Source organism: Chiloscyllium punctatum, chromosome 38, assembly GCF_047496795.1.
Source record: "Chiloscyllium punctatum isolate Juve2018m chromosome 38, sChiPun1.3, whole genome shotgun sequence".
Classification (NCBI taxonomy): domain Eukaryota; kingdom Metazoa; phylum Chordata; class Chondrichthyes; order Orectolobiformes; family Hemiscylliidae; genus Chiloscyllium; species Chiloscyllium punctatum.
Genome location: NC_092776.1, coordinates 8,384,443 through 8,402,681, shown reverse-complemented (window position 1 = coordinate 8,402,681; position 18,239 = coordinate 8,384,443). Strand labels below are relative to the sequence as shown.

The following is an 18,239-nucleotide window of genomic DNA, read 5'->3' as shown; positions in this document are numbered from 1 at the left end:
CACCTCTATCAAATCACCCCTAAACCTTCTTTTCTCCAATGAAAACAACCCCAAGTGCCTCAGCCTTTCCTCATAGGATTTTCCTACCATACCAGGCAACATCCTGGTAAACTTCCTCTGCACCCGTTCCAGTGCCTCCACATCCTTCCTATAGTATGGCGACCAAAACTGCACACAATATTCCAGATGCGGCCGCACCAGAGTCTTATACAACTGCAGCATAACCTCAGGACTCCGGAACTCAATTCCTCTACCAATAAAAGCCAGTACGCCATATGCCTTCTTCACTGCACTATTTACCTGGGTGGCAACTTTCAGAGATCTGTGTACATGGACACCAAGATCCCTCTGCTCTTCCACACTACCAAGTAGTCTACCATTAGCCCAGTAATCCATCTTTTTATTACTCTTACCAAAGTGAATCACTTCACACTTAGCTACATTGAACTCCATTTGCCACCTTTCTGCCCAGCTCTGCAGCTTCTCTATATCCCGCTGTAACCTGCCATATCCTTCCTCACTGTCTACAACTCCTCCGACTTTCGTATCATCCGCAAACTTGCTCACCCAACCTTCTAACCCTTCCTCCAGGTCATTTATAAAAATGACAAACAGCAATGGTCCCAAAACAGATCCTTGCGGAACACCGCTAGTGACGGCACTCCAAGATGAACCTTTGCCATCAACTACTACCCTCTGTCTTCTTCCAGAGAGCCAATTCCTAATCCAAACCTCCAACTCACCCTCAATGCCATATCTCTGTATTTTCTGCAGTAGCCTACCATGGGGGACCTTATCAAACGCCTTACTAAAATCCATATATACCACATCTACCGCTTTCCCCTCATCTACCTCCTTAGTCACCTTCTCAAAGAATTCAATAAGGTTTGTGAGGCACGACCTGCTCCCTGTCAGTGCTTATATCACTGTGTTTAATGCTCCCCGTTAGTGCCTATCTCAGTGTTTAATGCTCCCTGTCAGTGCTTATGTCACTGTGTTTAATGCTCCCTGTTCATGCCTATATCACTGTTTATAATGCTCCCTGTTAATTACTATGTCACTGTGTTTAATGCTCCCTGTTAGTACCTATATCAGTGTGTTTAATGCTACCTGTTAGTGCTTATATCAGTGTTTAATGTTCCCTGTTTGTGCCTATATTACTGTGTTTAATGCTCCCTGTCAGTGCTTATGTCACTGTGTTTAGTGCTCCCTGTTAGTACCCATATCACTGTTTTTAATGCTCCCTGTTAGTTCCTATGTCACTGCATTTAATGCTCCCTGTCAGTCCCGAAATCAGTGTGTCGAATGCTACCTGTTAGTGCCTATATTACTGTGTTTAATGTTCCCTGTTAGTGCCTATATCACTGTGTTTAATGTTCCCTGTTAGTGCCTATATCACTGTGTTTAATGCCCCCTGTTAGTGCCGATATCACTATGTTTAATGCTCCCTGTTAGTGCCTACATCACTGTGTTTATTGCTCCGTTTGTGCCAATCTCACTGTGCTTAACGCTCCCTGTTAGTGCCAATATGACTGTGCTTAATGCTCCCTGTTAGTGCCGATATCACTGTGTTTAATGCTCCCTGTTAGTGCTTATGTCACTGTGTTTAATGCTCCCTGTTAGTGACTATAATACTGTGTTTAGTGCTTCCTCTCAGTGCTTATATCACTGTGTTTAATGCTCCCTGTCAGTGCTTATATCGCTGTGTTTAGTGCTCCCTGTTAGTGCTTATGTCACTCTCTTCAATGCTCCCTGGTAGTGCCTATATCTCTGTGTTTAATGCTCCCTGTCAGTGCCTATATCACTGTGTTTAATGCTCCCTGTTAGTGCCTATATCACAGTGTTTAATGCTCCCTGTTAGTTCCTATGTCACTGTGTTTAATGCCCCCTGTTAGTGCTGATATCACTATGTTTAATGCTCCCTGTTAGTTACTATGTCACTGTGTTTAATGCTCCCTGTGAGTGCCTATATCAATGTTTTAAGCCCCCTGTTAGTGACATTATCACAGCGTTTCATGCTCCCTGTTAGTTAGTATATCACTGTGTTTAATTCTCCCTGTTAGTACCTATATCACTGTGTTTAATGCCCCCGTTAGTGACTATATCGCTGTGTTTAGTGCTCCCTGTCAGTGCCTATGTCACTGAGCTAAATGCTCCCTGTTAGAACTTATATCACTGTGTTTAAAGCTCCCTGTTAGTGTTTACGTCACTATGTTTAATGCTCCCTTTTAGTGCCTACATCACTGTGTTTACTGCTCCCTGTTCGTGCCAATATCACTGTGCCTAAGGCTCCCTGTTAGTGCCTCTATCACTGTTTTTAATGCTCCCTTATAGTGCCTATATCACTGTGTTTCATGCTCCCTGTTAGTGCTTATGTCACTGTGTTTAATTCTCCTTGTTAGTGACTATATCACTGTGTTTCGTGCTCCCTGTCAGTGCTTATATCACTGTGTTTAATGCTCCCTGTCAGTGCTTATATTTCTGTGTTTAATGCTCCCTGTTAATGCCTATATCACTGTGTTTAACGCTCTCATGTTAATGCCTATATCACTGTGTTTAATGCTCCCTGTTAGTGCTTACATCAGTGTTTAATGCTCCCTGTTAGTGCCTATATCACTGTGTTTAATGGTCCGTGTTAGTGCTTATGTCACTGTGTTTAATGCTCCCTGTTAGTGCCGATATCACTGTGTTTAATGCTCCCTGTTAGTTACTATGTCACTGTGTTTAATGCTCCCTGTTTGTACCCATATCACTGAGTTTAATGCTCCCTGTCAGTGCTTATGTCACTGTGTTTAATGCTCCCTGCCAGTGCTTATATCACTGTGTTTAATGCTCCCTGGTAGTGCCTATCTCAGTGTTTAAGGCTCCCTGTCAGTGCTTATGTCACTGTGTTTAATGCTCCCTGTCAGTGCTTATGTCACTGCGTTTAATGCTCCCGGTCAGTGCCTATATCAGTGTGTTTAATGCTACCTGTTAGTGCTTATATCAGTGTTTAATGCTCCCTGTTTGTGCCTATATTACTGTGTTTAATGCTCCCTGTCAGTGTTTATGTCACTGTGTTTAATGCTCCCTGTTAGTGCCTATATCCCTGTGTTTAATGCTCCCTGTTAGTGCTTATGTCACTGTGTTTAATGCTCCCTGTTCGTGCCCATATCACAGTTTATAATGCTCCCTGTTAATTTCTATGTCACTGGGTCTAATGCTCCCTGTTAGTGCCTATATAACTGTGTTTAATGCTCCCTGTCAGTGCCTATATCACTGTGTTTAATGCTCCCTGTTAGTTAATATGTCACAGTGTTTAATGCTCCCTGTTAGTTACTGTGTCACTGTTTTAATGCTCCCTGTTAGTGCCGATATCACTGTGTTTAATGCTCCCTGTTAGTTACTATGTCACTGTGTTTAATGCTCCCTGTTGGTACTCATATCACTGAGTTTAATGCTCCCTGTCAGTGCTTATGTCACTGTGTTTAATGCTCCCTGCCAGTGCTTATATCACTGCGTTTAATGCTCCCTGTTAATGCCTATATCACTGTGTTTAACGCTCTCTGTTAATGCCTATATCACTGTGTTTCATGCTCCCTGTTAGTGCTTATGTCACTCCGTTTAATGCTCCCTGTTAGTGCCTATATCACTGTGTTTAATGCTCCCTGTTAATGCCTATCTCAGTGTTTAATGCTCCCTGTCAGTGCTTATGTCACTGTGTTTAATGCTCCCTGTTCGTGCCTATATCACTGTTTATAATGCTCCCTGTTAATTACTATGTCACTGTGTTTAACGCTCTCTGTTAATGCCTATATCACTGTGTTTAATGCTCCCTGTTAGCACTTATGTCACTCTGTTTAATGCTCCCTGTTAATGCCTATATCACTGTGTTTAACGCTCTCTGTTAATGCCTATATCACTGTGTTTAATGCTCCCTGTTAGTGCTTATGTCACTGTGTTTAATGCTCCCTGCCAGTGCTTATATCACTGTGTTTAATGCTCCCTGTTATTGCCTATATCACTGTGTTTAACGCTCTCTGTTAATGCCTATATCACTGTGTTTAATGCTCCCTGTTATTGCCTATATCACTGTGTTTAATGCTCCCTGTTATTGACTATATCACTGTGTTTAATGCTCCCTGTTATTGCCTATATCACTGTGTTTAACGCTCTCTGTTAATGCCTATATCACTGTGTTTAATGCTCCCTGTTAGTGCTTATGTCACTGCGTTTAATGCTCCCTGTCAGTGCCTATATCAGTGTGTTTAATGCTACCTGTTAGTGCCTATATCACTGTGTTTAATGCTCCCTGTTAGTGCTTATGTCACTGCGTTTAATGCTCCCTGTCAGTGCCTATATCAGTGTGTTTAATGCTACCTGTTAGTGCTTATATCAGTGTTGAATGCTCCCTGTTTGTGCCTATATTACTGTGTTTAATGCTCCCTGTCAGTGCTTATGCCACTGTGTTTAATGCTCCCTGTTAGTGCCTATATCACTGTGTTTAATGCCCCCTGTTAGTGACTATATCGCTGTGTTTAGTGCTCCCTGTCAGTGTCTATTTCACTGTGCTAAATGCTCCCTGTTACAACCTATATCACTGTGTTTAATGCTTCCTGTTAGTGCTTATGTCACTATGTTTAAAATGCTCCCTGTCAGTCCCTATATTAGTGTGTTTAATGCTCCCTGTTAGTGCCTATATCACTGTGTTTAATGCTCCCTGTTAGTGCCTATGTCACTGCGTTTAATGCTCCCTGTCAGTCCCTATATGAGTGTGTTTAATGCTACCTGTTCGTGCCTATATCACTGTGTTTAATGCTCCCTGTTAGTGCCTATATTTTAGTGTGTTTAATGTTCCCTGTTAGTGCCTATATCACTATGTTTAATGCTCCGTGTGAGTCCCTATATCAGTGTGTTTAATGCTCCCTTTTAGTGCCTATCTTAGTGTTTGTTGCTCTCTGTTAGTGCCTATATCATTGTGTTTAATACTCCGTGTTAGTGATTATGTCACTGTATTTAATGCTCCCAGTTCGTGCCTATGTCACTGCGTTTAATGCTCCCTGTCATTGCCGATATCATTGTGTTTAATGCTCCCTGTCAGTGCCTATATCACTGTGTTTAATGCTCCCTGTTAGTGCCTATATCACTGTGTTTAATGCTCCCTGTTAGTTGCTATGTCACTGTGTTTAATGCTCCCTGTTAGTGCTCATGTCACTGTGTTTATTGCTTGCTGTTAGTGCCATTCTCAGTGTTTAATGCTCCCTGTTAGTGCTTATGTTACTGTGTTTAATGCTCCCTGTTAGTGCCTATATCACTGTCTTTAATGCTCCCTGTTAGTGCCTATATTACTGTGTTTAATGCTCCCTGTTAGTGCCTATATCACTGTGTTTAATGCCCCCTGTTAGTGCCTATATTACTATGCTTAATGCTCCGTGTGAGTCCCTATGTCAGTGTGTTTAATGCTTCCTGTGAGTGCCTATATCACTGTGTTTAATGCTCCCTGTTAGTGCCTATATTACTGTCTTTAATGCTTCCTTTTAGTGCCTATATCACTGTGTTTAATGCCCCCTGTTTGTGCCTATCTCAGTGTTTAATGCTCTCTGTTAGTGCCTATATCACTGTGTTTAATACTCCGTGTTATTGCTTATGTCACTGTATTTAATGCTCCCTGTTATTGCCCATGTTGCTGTGTTTAATGCTCCCTGTTATTGCCTATATCTCTGTGTTAAATGCTCCCTGTTAATGCCACTATCACTGTGTTTAATGCCCTCTGTTAGTGACATTATCACTGTGTTTAGTGCTCCCTATTAGTTCCAATGTTACTGTTTTTATTGCTCCCTGTTAGTGCCTATATCACCGTGTTTAATGGTTCCTGTTAGTGACTATATCGCTGTGTTTAGTGCTCCCTCTCAGTTCGTATGTCACTGTGCTAAATACTCCCTATTAGGGCTTATCTCACTGTGTTTAAAGCTCCCTGTTAGTGTTTATATCACTGTGTTTCATGCTCCCTGTCAGTGCCTATATCAGTGTGTTTAATGCTATCTGTAAGTGCTTATATCAGTGTTTAATGCTCCCTGTTTGTGCCTATATTACTGTGTTTCATGCTCCCTGTTAGTGCTTCTGTCACTGTGTTTAATGTTCCCTGTTAGTGCCTATCTCAGTGTTTAATGCTCCCTGTTAGTGCCTATATCACTGTGTTAAATCTACCTGTTAGTGCTTATATCAGTGTTTAATGCTCCCTGTTTGTGCCTATATTACTGTGTTTAATGCTTCCTGTTAGTTCCTATGTCACTGTGTTTAATGCTCCCTGTTTGTGCCTATATCACTATGTTTAATGCTTCCTGTTAGTGCCTGTATCACTGTCTTTAAAGCTCCCTGTTCGTGCCTATATCACTGTGTTTAATGCTCCCTGTTAGTGCTTATGTCACTCTGTTTAATGCTCGCTGTTAGTGCCTATATCACAGTTTTTAATTCTCCCTGTTAGTGCTTGTATCACTATGCTACCTGTTATTGCTTGTATCACTATGCTTATTCCTCCCTGTTAGTGCCTATAGCACTGTGTTTAATGCTCCCTGTTAGTGCCTATATCACTGTGTTTAATGCTCCCTCTTAGCGCCTATAGCACTGTGTTTAATGCTCCCTGTTAGTGTTTATATCATGTGTTTATTGTTACCTCTTTTGCTTTTATCACTGTGTTTAATCCTCCCTGTTAGTGTCTATATCACTGTGTTTAATGCTCCCTGTTAGTGCCTATATCACTCTGTTCAGTGTTCCCTGTTAGTGCCTATATAACTGTGCTTAATGCTCCCTGTTAGTGCCTATATCACTGTATTTAATCCTCCCTGTTAGTGCTATATCACAATGTTTAATTTACCCTATGAATTCCTATATTACTGTATTTCATCCTCCCTTTTAGTGCCTTTATCACTGTGCGTATTGATCCCTGTCAGTGCCTATATCAATGTGTTCCTTTTCTGTGTGCATCAGACCTTCCCAGAACTGAATAAAATTTCTTACTTTCGATGGAGGAAGTTGGCCCTTTATTCTTCTTACCTAGAACTGAATTTCATAGAAGCTGTTTTGTGTCTTCGTATATTTTGATGTAGTTCACTGCTTCAGTAACAATATCATCTGATTCAATACCATTCATAACTTGCAACCCAAGACCTCCAAAGTTTAGATTCAAATCATTTATATTTGTCAGTAGTCACTTAGTAGTACAGATCTTATGTAATGCTGAAAAAAGACCATTTTGTCAGAGCCTTCCATTTTGCACATATCAGGACAATTCGCAAGAACACCAATGAAGGGGAGGACCCATATTCATATAATAGAGCACTGCAAATGTTTCACCTTAACAAAATAGGTCTCATCTAGCCACTGGTTCATTTCTCAGGACAGTGTCCTGATCAATCTGAGTCAATGTGGCTGGTTAGAAATTCAAACAAAGCCTGGAAGTTAACTATCGATCATCACTAACTACTGCATTCGCTATGGCAACGCCTCTACCAATCACCATTGTCTCTTATTTAGTGTAATGTTTATTCTTATGAGTTTCCTGATGAGCGCAAAATGAAAGCTTTGATAAAATGTGTCTTTTTTCAGTGACTTTTATGTATGTGGTTAATTATGGTTGTTCCAGCATTGACTCTTGTGAGACTCTATTTCCTCCATTTTATGATAGAGTCCTCTATCATAAACTCTGTTGTAGAACCATTCTCAACTATGGTCCCAGATTCACATTCCTTGACCATTGTGTGACATCTTTGTGGCATCTTCTGAAAGTCCATATATGTTACATCCACTGCATTGGCCCTATACTCAGTCCATTAATTGCTTAAAGATTTGTCTTGGTATCCATGCAATTGACATAAGTCAGTTCATGGGTCCTTTTCTAGCAGAGTCAATCCAAGAATCCTACATAGTTAAAAAAAAGCAGCATATATTACATCAATACATATATAACTGGTTTGCTAGAAAATGTGGCGCATTGATGAAGATTATCATGCAATGCATACAGTTTCAATTCCTGATTCAAAGGGCTTTCAATCATTCAGTCCACGCCCAGAGCCAAATCAAACTTCCCTCCCCCATGGTCATTAAGAACTAGGTGTTACTGAGTGAACATTTATTTGATCCCAGCACGAACATGCACCTTTAGGCAACAAATTGACTGTCTGAGAAAGAAGTTCATTAAATTAGAAACATAAATAACTAGAGCACTCAATTCCAACTTGAATCTCAGATTTTAGATGGAAGGAATTATGAAGATGATTTAACTCTTAAACCCTGCAACATTTCCAAACCTTGCTCACAAAGACTCACTCTAAGGTGCATTCAAATCATCTGTATTGTTAGGCACTAATGAAAAGGGAGAATTCAGACTAAACTTCGATTTGTAGATGTATACAAAATGCTGAAATGATTCCTCCAAATGATTTCTGACCAGCTCAGCCAAGATCCCGGTAAAACCCACTTCAAAACAAGCTTTTGATTGTAATCAAATGTGCTACCCCCGCTGACTATCCCAAAGAGAGGCAAAAAGTGGTTTCATAATTCCTGTTTTCAAACTAAAGGCTCAACACTCAGTCCCATCAATAGCCTTGCAGTTGTGTTCCACAGACCACCCTCACTGACCCCCATCAACTCCTGCACTAGAGTCAGTTCTATGCTTTCCCAGAATGAAACTAAATCAGATACACATGTCTGGACTACATTACCGTCGCTATTCTGTTATAGGTTGTTATCTATGAAACTTGAGTTAAACCTTCACAATTGCTGTTTGAGAAATTAAATGAATTCAACAATATTTGGAACTTAAAAGCTGTTGTCAGTGATCATGATACTATCGGGCTAACATAAAAACTTAAAGAAAAATACTGTGGGAGGTCTGAAATAAAAGCAGAAAATACAGGAGTAACTCGGCAGCTCTGGCAGCATCTGTGGAGGCATCCATGGAGAGAGAGAGACAGACAGACAGAGAGACAGAGTTTCAGGTGTGTGTTAATATTAAAGAGAAGAGGAGATAATACAGTGATTTAAAGATTCACATTTTTCAAGCCACAACTTCAGGATTTCCCTAAAGTTTTTTTTTACAGACAATTAAGTTTCTTTTGCAGCATAATTGTGCTTTTCTGCATGCTAAATATGGTGAAACTTGAAAGGGTTCAGAAAAGATTGACAAGGATGTTGCCAGGGTTGGAGGATTTGAGCTATAGGGAGAGGCTGAACAGGCTGGGGCTGTTTTCCCTGGAGCGTCGGAGGCTGAGGGGTGACCTTATAGAGGTTTACAAAATTATGAGGGGCATGGATAGGGTAAATAGGCAAAGTCTTTTCCCTGTGGTCGGGGAGTCCAGAACTAGAGGGCATAGGTTTAGGGTGAGAGGGGAAAGATATAAAAGAGACCTAAGGGGCAACTTTTTCACACAGAGGGTGTTATGTGTATGGAATGAGCTGCCAGAGGAAGTGGTGGAGGCTGGTACAATTGCAACATTGAAGTGACATTTGGATGGGTATATGAATAGGAAGGGTTTGGAGGGATATGGGCCGGGTGCTGGCAGGTGGGATTAGATTGGGTTGGGATATCTGGTCAGCATGGATGGGTTGGACTAAAGGGTCTGTTTCCGTGCTGTACATCTCTATGACTCTATGACTCTATGACTCTATGACTCTAGCCCATGTAACATAAGCCACAGAGTGTTGAGAGTGCGGTGCTGGAAAAGCACAGTCGATCAGGCAGCATCTAAGGAGCAGGAGATTTGACATTTCGGGCATAACCCCTTTATCAGATTCTTGATGAAGGGCTTATGCCCGAAATGTCAATTCTCCTGCTCTTCAGATGCTCCCTAACTTGCTGTGCTTTTCTCGGACCACCCTCTGGACTCTGATCTCCAGTATCTGCAGTCCTCACTTTCTCCTCGTTGATATAAGCCACAGGTAGTCAGGCTGTTATTGAGACATGTATCTTCAAATTTATTAACAACTGACTGTGTACTCATAAGATATCTCAAAATTACACACACAATCTGCATTGTATGTTTACTTAGATTTCTATTATATTGAAAACATAGTTTGACTAGCTGACTAACAGACTGACCGCATATCCAACTGACTGACTGTGCACAGAATAGGATGGAGAGGTTTTATAGGACAGTGATGTCCGCTAGCTGTCTTAAAGGGACAATGCCTTTTTGAGGTGTATGCTATAATAAAATGAAGCATATGTTATAGTGTAACAAATGCATCAGTGAATTGAGCTGCACTGTGCCTACTCTTCTTTAAATCAAAGAACAAGAACTTTTTTGGTTAATTAGTTCATGCGATATGGGCCTCACTGGCTTTATGTATTGCTCATCCCTAGTTACCTTAAACTGATCTAGAGGCCAGTTAATAGTCAACCATATAGCTGTGGGTCTGGAGTCACATCACATAACTACACACTAGGTAAAACAAAGGCCGGATTTTATTCCCTAAAGGATATTAGTGAGCAAATAGATACTTTACATAATGGATGTCATTAAACTAGCTTTAATTTGAGCTTTATGTTGTGAAACTTGAAAGGGTTCAGAAAAGATTTACAAAGATGTTGCCATGTTTGGAGGGTTTGTGGTATAGGGAGAGGCTGAACAGGTCGGGGCTGTTTTCCCTGAAGAGTCAGAGGCCGAGGGGTGACCTTATAGAGGTTTACAAAAGCATGAGGGGCATACATAGGGTAAATAGCCAAGCTCTTTTCCCTGGGGTCGGGGAGTCTAAAACTAGAGGGCATAGGTTTAGGGTGAAAGGGGAAATATTTAAAAGGGACCTATGGGGCAACTCTTTCACACAGAGGGTGGTGCATGTAAGGAATAAGCTGCCAGAGGAAGTGGTGGAGGCTGGTACAATTCCAACATTTTAAAGGCATCTGATGGGTACATGAATAGGAAGGGTTTAGATGGATATGGGTCAAGATTAGAGTGGTGCTGGAAAAGCACAGCAGGTCAGGCAGCATCCAAGGAGCAGGAAAATCGACGTTTTGGGCAAAAGCCTGTCTTTCCTGATGAAGGACTTTTGCCCGAATCATTGATTTTCCTGCTCCTCAGATGCTAGAGGGCATAGGTTTAGGGTGAGAGGGGAAAGATATAAAAGAGACCTAAGGGGCAACTTTTTCACACAGAGGGTGGTACGTGTATGGAATGAGCTGCCAGAGGACGTGGTGGAGGGTGGTACAATTACAACATTTAAAAGGTTTTTGGATGGGTATATGAATAGGAAGGGTTTGAAGGGATATGGGCTGGGTGCTGGCAGGTGGGACTAGATTGGGTTGGGATATCTGGTTGGCATGGACGAGTTGGGCCGAAGGGTCTCTTTCCATGCTGTACAATTCTATGACTCTATGTAGTGAGAGCTCTTGGCGCACAAGTGCAAAGCTTCTTAAAGATAGCAGTGCAGGTAGATACGGTTGTAAAGAAGGTGTATGGAATACTTTCCTTTACTGGCAGACTTATTGAATACAAAAGTAGGGATATAATGATGAAACTGTATAAGACACTGATGAGGCCACAACTGGTGTATTGTGTACAGTTCTGGTCACCACTTTACAGGAAGGACTGGAGAGAGTGTAGAGAAGGTTTACTAGAATGTTGTCAGGGCTGGACAGCGATAGTTACGAGAAGAGATTGGAGAGGTTTGTGTTGTTTTCCTTGCAACCGAGAAGGCTGAGGGATGAGATGATTGAAGTTTACAAAATTGCGTGGGCCAGGGATAAAGTAGACAGGAGGAACCTGTTTCTCTTGGCAGAGATTTCAAAAACCAGAGACCATAGGTTCAAGCAAATTGGCAGAAGGATTAGAGGGGACATGAGGAAAGGTATTTTCACGCAAAGGGTGGTGGGTGTCTGGAATTCACTGTCTGAGTTGGTGGTGAGTGCAGAGACCCGAAACTCTCTTAAAATGCACCTTAAGTGCTGGCAGCTACAGGACTTATGGCCATCTGCAGGAGGGTGAGATTGGAAAGGACATCTGGGTATCTTTGGGTCAGTAGGGACAGGATGGGCCAAATGGCCGCCTTCTATGTTGTATCATATCTATGGTTTATTGGGAGAAAAACAGAGCTACTGTTCCATGTCAATCAATGACCTTTGTCTTTATTTCAAATAATCGCTTGCTCTGCTCTTCATACTTTGATTTTTGATCATAAAAATTCCAAATTTGTTTCAAAGTATCAGGGAATGGAATACGATTACTGCACATGGGATAGACACCACCAAGTGGTTGGACTTGGTTTCACAGCTATAATCCTTAACGCTACGTTACCAATCCCAGTTGTATTTTTCCAAAGTAGCAAGTGACCATCAGGTGCACAATTCAGCATTATTTTTTTTCATGGACAAAGACATGGTCCCCACAAAAATGCATTATATTTTTCCTTTTCCTTACTCAACCAAAATCTCAGAATTCCCCTGACTGTCTCCAAACAGCTTGAGATTTGAGATGGTACTGACAGCAATTCTACCAACTTTCACTGTCAGTATTTCTCCAAAACTGACAGCAGCATCTGGACAAGATCTACAAGCACTGATCTACACAGAAATCCCAACACTGCTGAATAATGGTATTAAGATATTCCAAAAGGTGCAGTTTTGAGTCTGAAATCTACAAACTGATGCTTACTTCCATTCTTACACCATTGCAAAAAATTATGAAAAAAATACAGAAATTGCTGGAGAAACTCAACAGATCTGGCAGCATTTGTGGAGAGAGTTAATGTTCCAGATCCTGTGACCCTTCTTCAGAAAAACATGCATCTTACTGGGTGAGGTTTAACTTAGTTTGAACTGACATACTAACTTCATAATTGCTACTAAAGTTTCTCACTGCCCCCAAGAAATTGATTTGATATCAGTGGAATATCAAGTTTCTCCCTGAATTAAAGAAGTTTAAAAATTTTTCATTTTTTTTCTCAAATAATCAGTTTGTAATTTTTTTTGCTGTTTGAAATTGCAAATTAAAAACAAAATGATTCAGCACAACTGAGTTCCTGCTTTGCTGTCTGTGAGAATACTTCCATGTAGTTGGCTGTTATGCCTAATGCCATCACCTTTACAGAATCACAGAGTTGTTACAACACAGCAGGAGGCCATTTGGACCATCAATCCTGCACTGGCTCTTCAAACAAGCATTGTTACCTGGTGTCAATTTCCTACCTTTTCTCCATAGCCTTACACACTGTTTATAGAAACCGGCCATTTGGCCTAACAAGTCCACACTGACCCTCCGAAGAGTAACCCACACAGATCCATTCCCCTACCCTATGTTTACCCTTGACTAATGCACTTAACCTACACATCCCTGAGCACTATGGGTAATTTAGCATGGCCAGTTCACCTAACCTGCACATCTTTGGACTGTGGGAGGAAATTGGAGCACCCAGAGGAAACCCACACAGACACGGGAAGAATATGCTAACTCCACACAGACATACGCCTGAATCAAACCCGGACCCCTGGTGCTGTGAGGCAGCAGTGCTAACCACTGTGCCACCCAATATCCAAATACTTATATCCAAATAATCATCCAGCTCTCTGGATGCCTGTCTGGAGATCCCTTTGATTTATTGCTGGATTCAATCACATGTTGGGAAAGGGCAAATGTCCCTGAGGGTGAACAGAGAGTGGTCTCTTTATCACTAAATGTAAAATCCTAGCCGATATGATTACTCCCCTGAATAGCAGGATTTAAAGTAATAATGGAAAGTGGGTCTTATTGGACTACACGTGATATAAAATAACATTGAAGAGGGGAGAAGGTAATGGTGTCGTGATAATGTTGCTGGACTAGTCATCCAGAACTTTAGACTGGGGGAAACAGGTTCAAAATCCCACCAATGAAACAAGAGAGAGCTACGTCTGTTGATAAAGCTAGTCTCATTATCACATCTCAGACAACTATCATCAAGGGGAGATAATGGGCTAGTGGTATGATCACTCGACTGCTCATCCAGAGACCCAAGTAATGTTCTGGGGTCCTGGGTTCAAATCCCTCTACAGTCGATGGTGGAATTTGATTTCAATAAATATCTGGAATTAAGAATCCAGTGATGTCTATGAATCCATTGTTGAAAACCGCATTTGGTTCACGAATGCCCTTTAGGGAAGGAAACTGTGATCCTTACCCACTCTGGTCTACATTTGGCTCCAGACCCACCGTCTAGAATGACCCTTGCAAGCCAGTTCAAGGGCAATTGGGGTTTTGAATGACAAATTCCGGATTTGTCAGTGGTACCCATGTCTTGTGAACAACTGACTGGAAAAAAGAAACACTATTTCAAGCTGAACCAGAGCAAGTGCACACAAAGACAAAGTGGTGATTGATATTGGGGTGTACTGAGAGATATGAATGCCACTAATAATTTTCCAACTACAAAAGTGAAGACAAAAACAAAAACTCCTTAAGTTTTTCAGAAAATTCATTACATGCTGTGATTGGGGAGGAACTAGGGGTTCATAGCAGGAGATCCATGATCTCATATCAATGACACTTTGTTTTCCGTGGTAAGCTACTGTGCAACTTGAGTCACTTAAAGAGGACGCATTTTGCAAAGACTAATTCTACTGTCTCACTGGTTTTCAGTCACAATTACCTGCGGGGATCCATTACCATTTACATCATCAACCTCCACAGATCAAGAAAGAAAATAAAGCTGGCTGGGACGCTGAGGGACAAGACAGTTCACCAGTACCTGTTCCAACCATACGGAGTTCAGGGCTTGCAAGCAAAGTAGGTACAAACTTATTATCTTACAGGCCAGGCTTTGAACCATGTTGATGGGAGAATTAAGCCATTCCTACATATCTTGGTACTTGTCCAGCAAGCAACTTACATTTTGATAAGGGCTTTCAAGGTAATTTAGGATAGAAAACATTACAAGATACTTTGCAAAGAGTCATAGAGATGTACAGCACGGATACAGATCCTTCGGTCCAACTCGTCCATACTGACCAGTTATCCTAAATTAATCTAGCTCCATTTGCCAACACTTGGCCCATATCCCTCTAAACGCTTCCTATTCATATACCCATCCGGATGCCTTTTAAATGTTGTAATTATACCAGTCTCCACCACTTCCGCTGACAGTTCATTCCTTACATGTACCACCCTCTGTGTGGAAAAGTTGCCCCTTAGCTCCCTTTAATGTCTTTCCCCTCCCACCCTAAACCTACGCCCTCTAGTTCTTGACTTCCCCACCCCAGGGGAAAGAAACCTTGTCTATTTACCCTATCCATGCCCGTCATGATTTTATAAACCTCTATAAGGTCACTCTTCAGCCTCCGAAACTCTAGGGAAAACTGCCCCAGACTATTCAGCCTCTCCCTATAACTCAAGCCCTCTAACCCTGGCAATATCCTTGTAAATCTTTTCTGAACCTTTTCAAGTTTCACAACATCCTTCTGATAGAGATGGAAACATCTGACCGCTGAGTGAACTGTAGATCCCGATTTCATTAAAAGGGCAATGATAGGCCAAATGGCCTTTGCAATCTCAGACATTCGGTTACAATTCAAATAATTCAGGTAGTGTATTTAATTGCAGTGAGCTTTTACCCGAACTGAGGAATTCAGGAACTAGTATAGGGGACTGAATATCTGACTGGGAAGGTATGGGACAGAGAATGAGTGGGGATGGACCAGTCTATGGATGCTAATATGTCAATACAGAGGTTCCCCTGTAGTTGTTAGGTATTGGGAATTGGCACATGCTCGCATTGTGTGAGAGAGAAGGACTTTGTTTTTAAGTGAAAACACAGGTCTTTGGTGTACTGAACGTACAAAATGTATTAATGGAACAGCTACCTCCATCCAATGGAATGCAATTCTACAGTTCTACTCTATGAAGTCCCCCTGGAGGCCAGACCAGAAACTGCACCATTAAAAGACATTTTGAAGCTGTGATGTTCGTGGGAAGATATAATTTCAGATGGCTGACTGTTTCCAGGAAAACAGAGATTTGGCCTCTTATTCTCGAAGGGAGGGGAACGGGCTGTGGGCGAGGGGGTTGGTGCGGTTGGGATTTAACAAGTTTAATTGTTTCCTCTTGGCTCAGGCCAGACAAAAGCCATTCTTCAGTTCCTTGCCAGAAAACACTGACAACAACAAACACTGAGCAGAAGCACAGCATCACACGAGCAGACCAGACCGAAGGTTCCGGTAAAACCTCTTTTAGTGCTTGTCCAGACAATTTCTCCACAGCTTCCATTGCCTGACTCTGGGAATCGTGTCCTAGTGGGGGGAGCACACAAGGGCAATGTTTTTCTCTCTCCAACGGTTTCTGTCGCTCTTTCACAAGAGTTAAGTGAGTAAATGTTCCTCCACATTTAAAATATACTCACGTTCCATAATTTAATGCTTCAGAAATGCAGCCATGATTTGGAGACGCTGGTGTTGGACTGGGGGGACAAAATCAACAAGGTAAAAACAATGACTGCAGATGCTGAAAATCAAATACTGGATTAGTGGTGCTGGAAGAGCACAGCAGTTCAGGCAGCATCCAACGAGCAGCGAAATCAACGTTTCGGGCAAAAGCCCTTCATCAGGAATAAAGGCAGTGAGCCTGAAGCGTGGAGAGATAAGCTAGAGGAGGGTAGGGGTGGGGAGAGAGTAGCATAGAGTACAATGGGTGAGTGGGGGAGGAGATGAAGGTGATAGGTCAGGGTGGAGAGGGTGGAGTGGATAGGTGGAAAAGAAGATAGGCAGGTCGGACAAGTCAAGGAGACAGTAACTGAGGTGGAAGTTTGAAACTAGGATGAGGTGGGGGAAGGGGAAATGAGGAAGCTGTTGAAGTCCACATTGATGCCCTGGGGTTGAAGTGTTCCGAGGCGGAAGATGAGGCGTTCTTCCTCCAGGCGTCTGGTGGTGAGGGAGCGGCGGTGAAGGAGGCCCAGGACCTCCATGTCCTCAGCAGAGTGGGAGGGGGAGTTGAAATGTTGGGCCACGGGGCGGTTTGGTTGATTGGTGTGGGTGTCTCGGAGATGTTCCCTAAAGCGCTCTGCTAGGAGGCGCCCAGTCTCCCCAATGTAGAGGAGACCACATCGGGAGCAACGGATACAATAAATGATATTGGTGGATGTGCAGGTGAAACTTTGATGGATGTGGAAGGCTCCTTTAGGGCCTTGGATAGAGGTGAGAGAGGAGGTGTGGGCACAGGTTTTACAGTTCCTGCGGTGGCAGGGGAAAGTGCCAGAATGGGAGGGTGGGTCGTAGGGGGGTGTGGACCTGACCAGGTAGTCGCGGAGGGAACGGTCTTTGCAGAAGGCGGAAAGGGGTGGGGAGGGAAATATATCCCTGGTGGTGGGGTCTTTTTGGAGGTGGCAGAAATGTCGGTGGATGATTTGGTTGATGCGAAGGTTTGTAGGGTGGAAGGTGAGCACCAGGGGCGTTCTGTCCTTGTTACGGTTGGAGGGGTGGGGTCTGAGGGCGGAGGTGTGGGATGTGGACGAGATGAGTTGGAGGGCACCTTTAACCATGTGGGAAGGGAAATTGCGGTCTCTAAAGAAGGAGGCCATCTGGTGTGTCCTATGGTGGAACTGGTCCTCCTGGGAGCAGATACGGCGGAGGCGGAGAACAAAGTTAAAAATCACACAACACCAGGTTATAGTCCAACAGGTTTAATTGGAAGCACTAGCTTTCGGAGCGCTGCTCCTTCATCAGGTGGTTGTGGTGAATGAGATTGTAAGACACAGAATTTATAGTAAAAGTTTACAGTTAAGTGAAAGATGAGAGACTTAACAAACAATCTAGGTCTTTTTCAATATATAATTTTGGTTACATCACACTATAAACATTTGCTTCCAAAAAAACTTGTTGGACTATAATCTGGTGTTGTGTGATTTTTAACTTTGCACAAATGCAGCGGCTGCCAAACCAAAAGGGCAATTCCTTTTGCTGCAGCTCTTCGACTTGCATTTTCCGTGTAGACCTCGATTGAATAGGAAGACCCACAATGACATGATCAACACCATGATGTGGAAGTGCTGGTGTTGGACTGGGGTGGACAAGGTCAGAAGTCACATGACACCAGGTTATAGCCCAACAGCTTTATTTAGAATCACAAGCTTTCGGAGCGCCACTCCTTCATCAGGTGAAGTGACTTTAACTGATGAAGGAGCAGTGCTTTGAAAGCTTGTGATTTTAAATAAACCTGTTGGGCTATAACCTGGTGTCGTGTGCCTTCTGACTATGATCCATACCAAATCACTCACAGCCAGTGAAGTATAGTCATTGTTGTTAT

At 42.4% G+C, this 18,239-nt stretch overlaps 1 protein-coding gene across 4 annotated transcripts in view; it reads left to right on the top strand.

The window, feature by feature from the left end:
- hpse2 (heparanase 2) overlaps positions 1-18,239 on the top strand; it is a 346,963-nt gene that overhangs the window by 305,322 nt on the left and 23,402 nt on the right. For all 4 annotated transcript variants that reach the window (XM_072557115.1, XM_072557114.1, XM_072557116.1 and 1 more), the window contains one exon: positions 14,586-14,732. In XM_072557115.1, the coding sequence (XP_072413216.1) occupies positions 14,586-14,732 (147 nt within the window). The remainder of the gene's footprint in view (positions 1-14,585; positions 14,733-18,239) is intronic.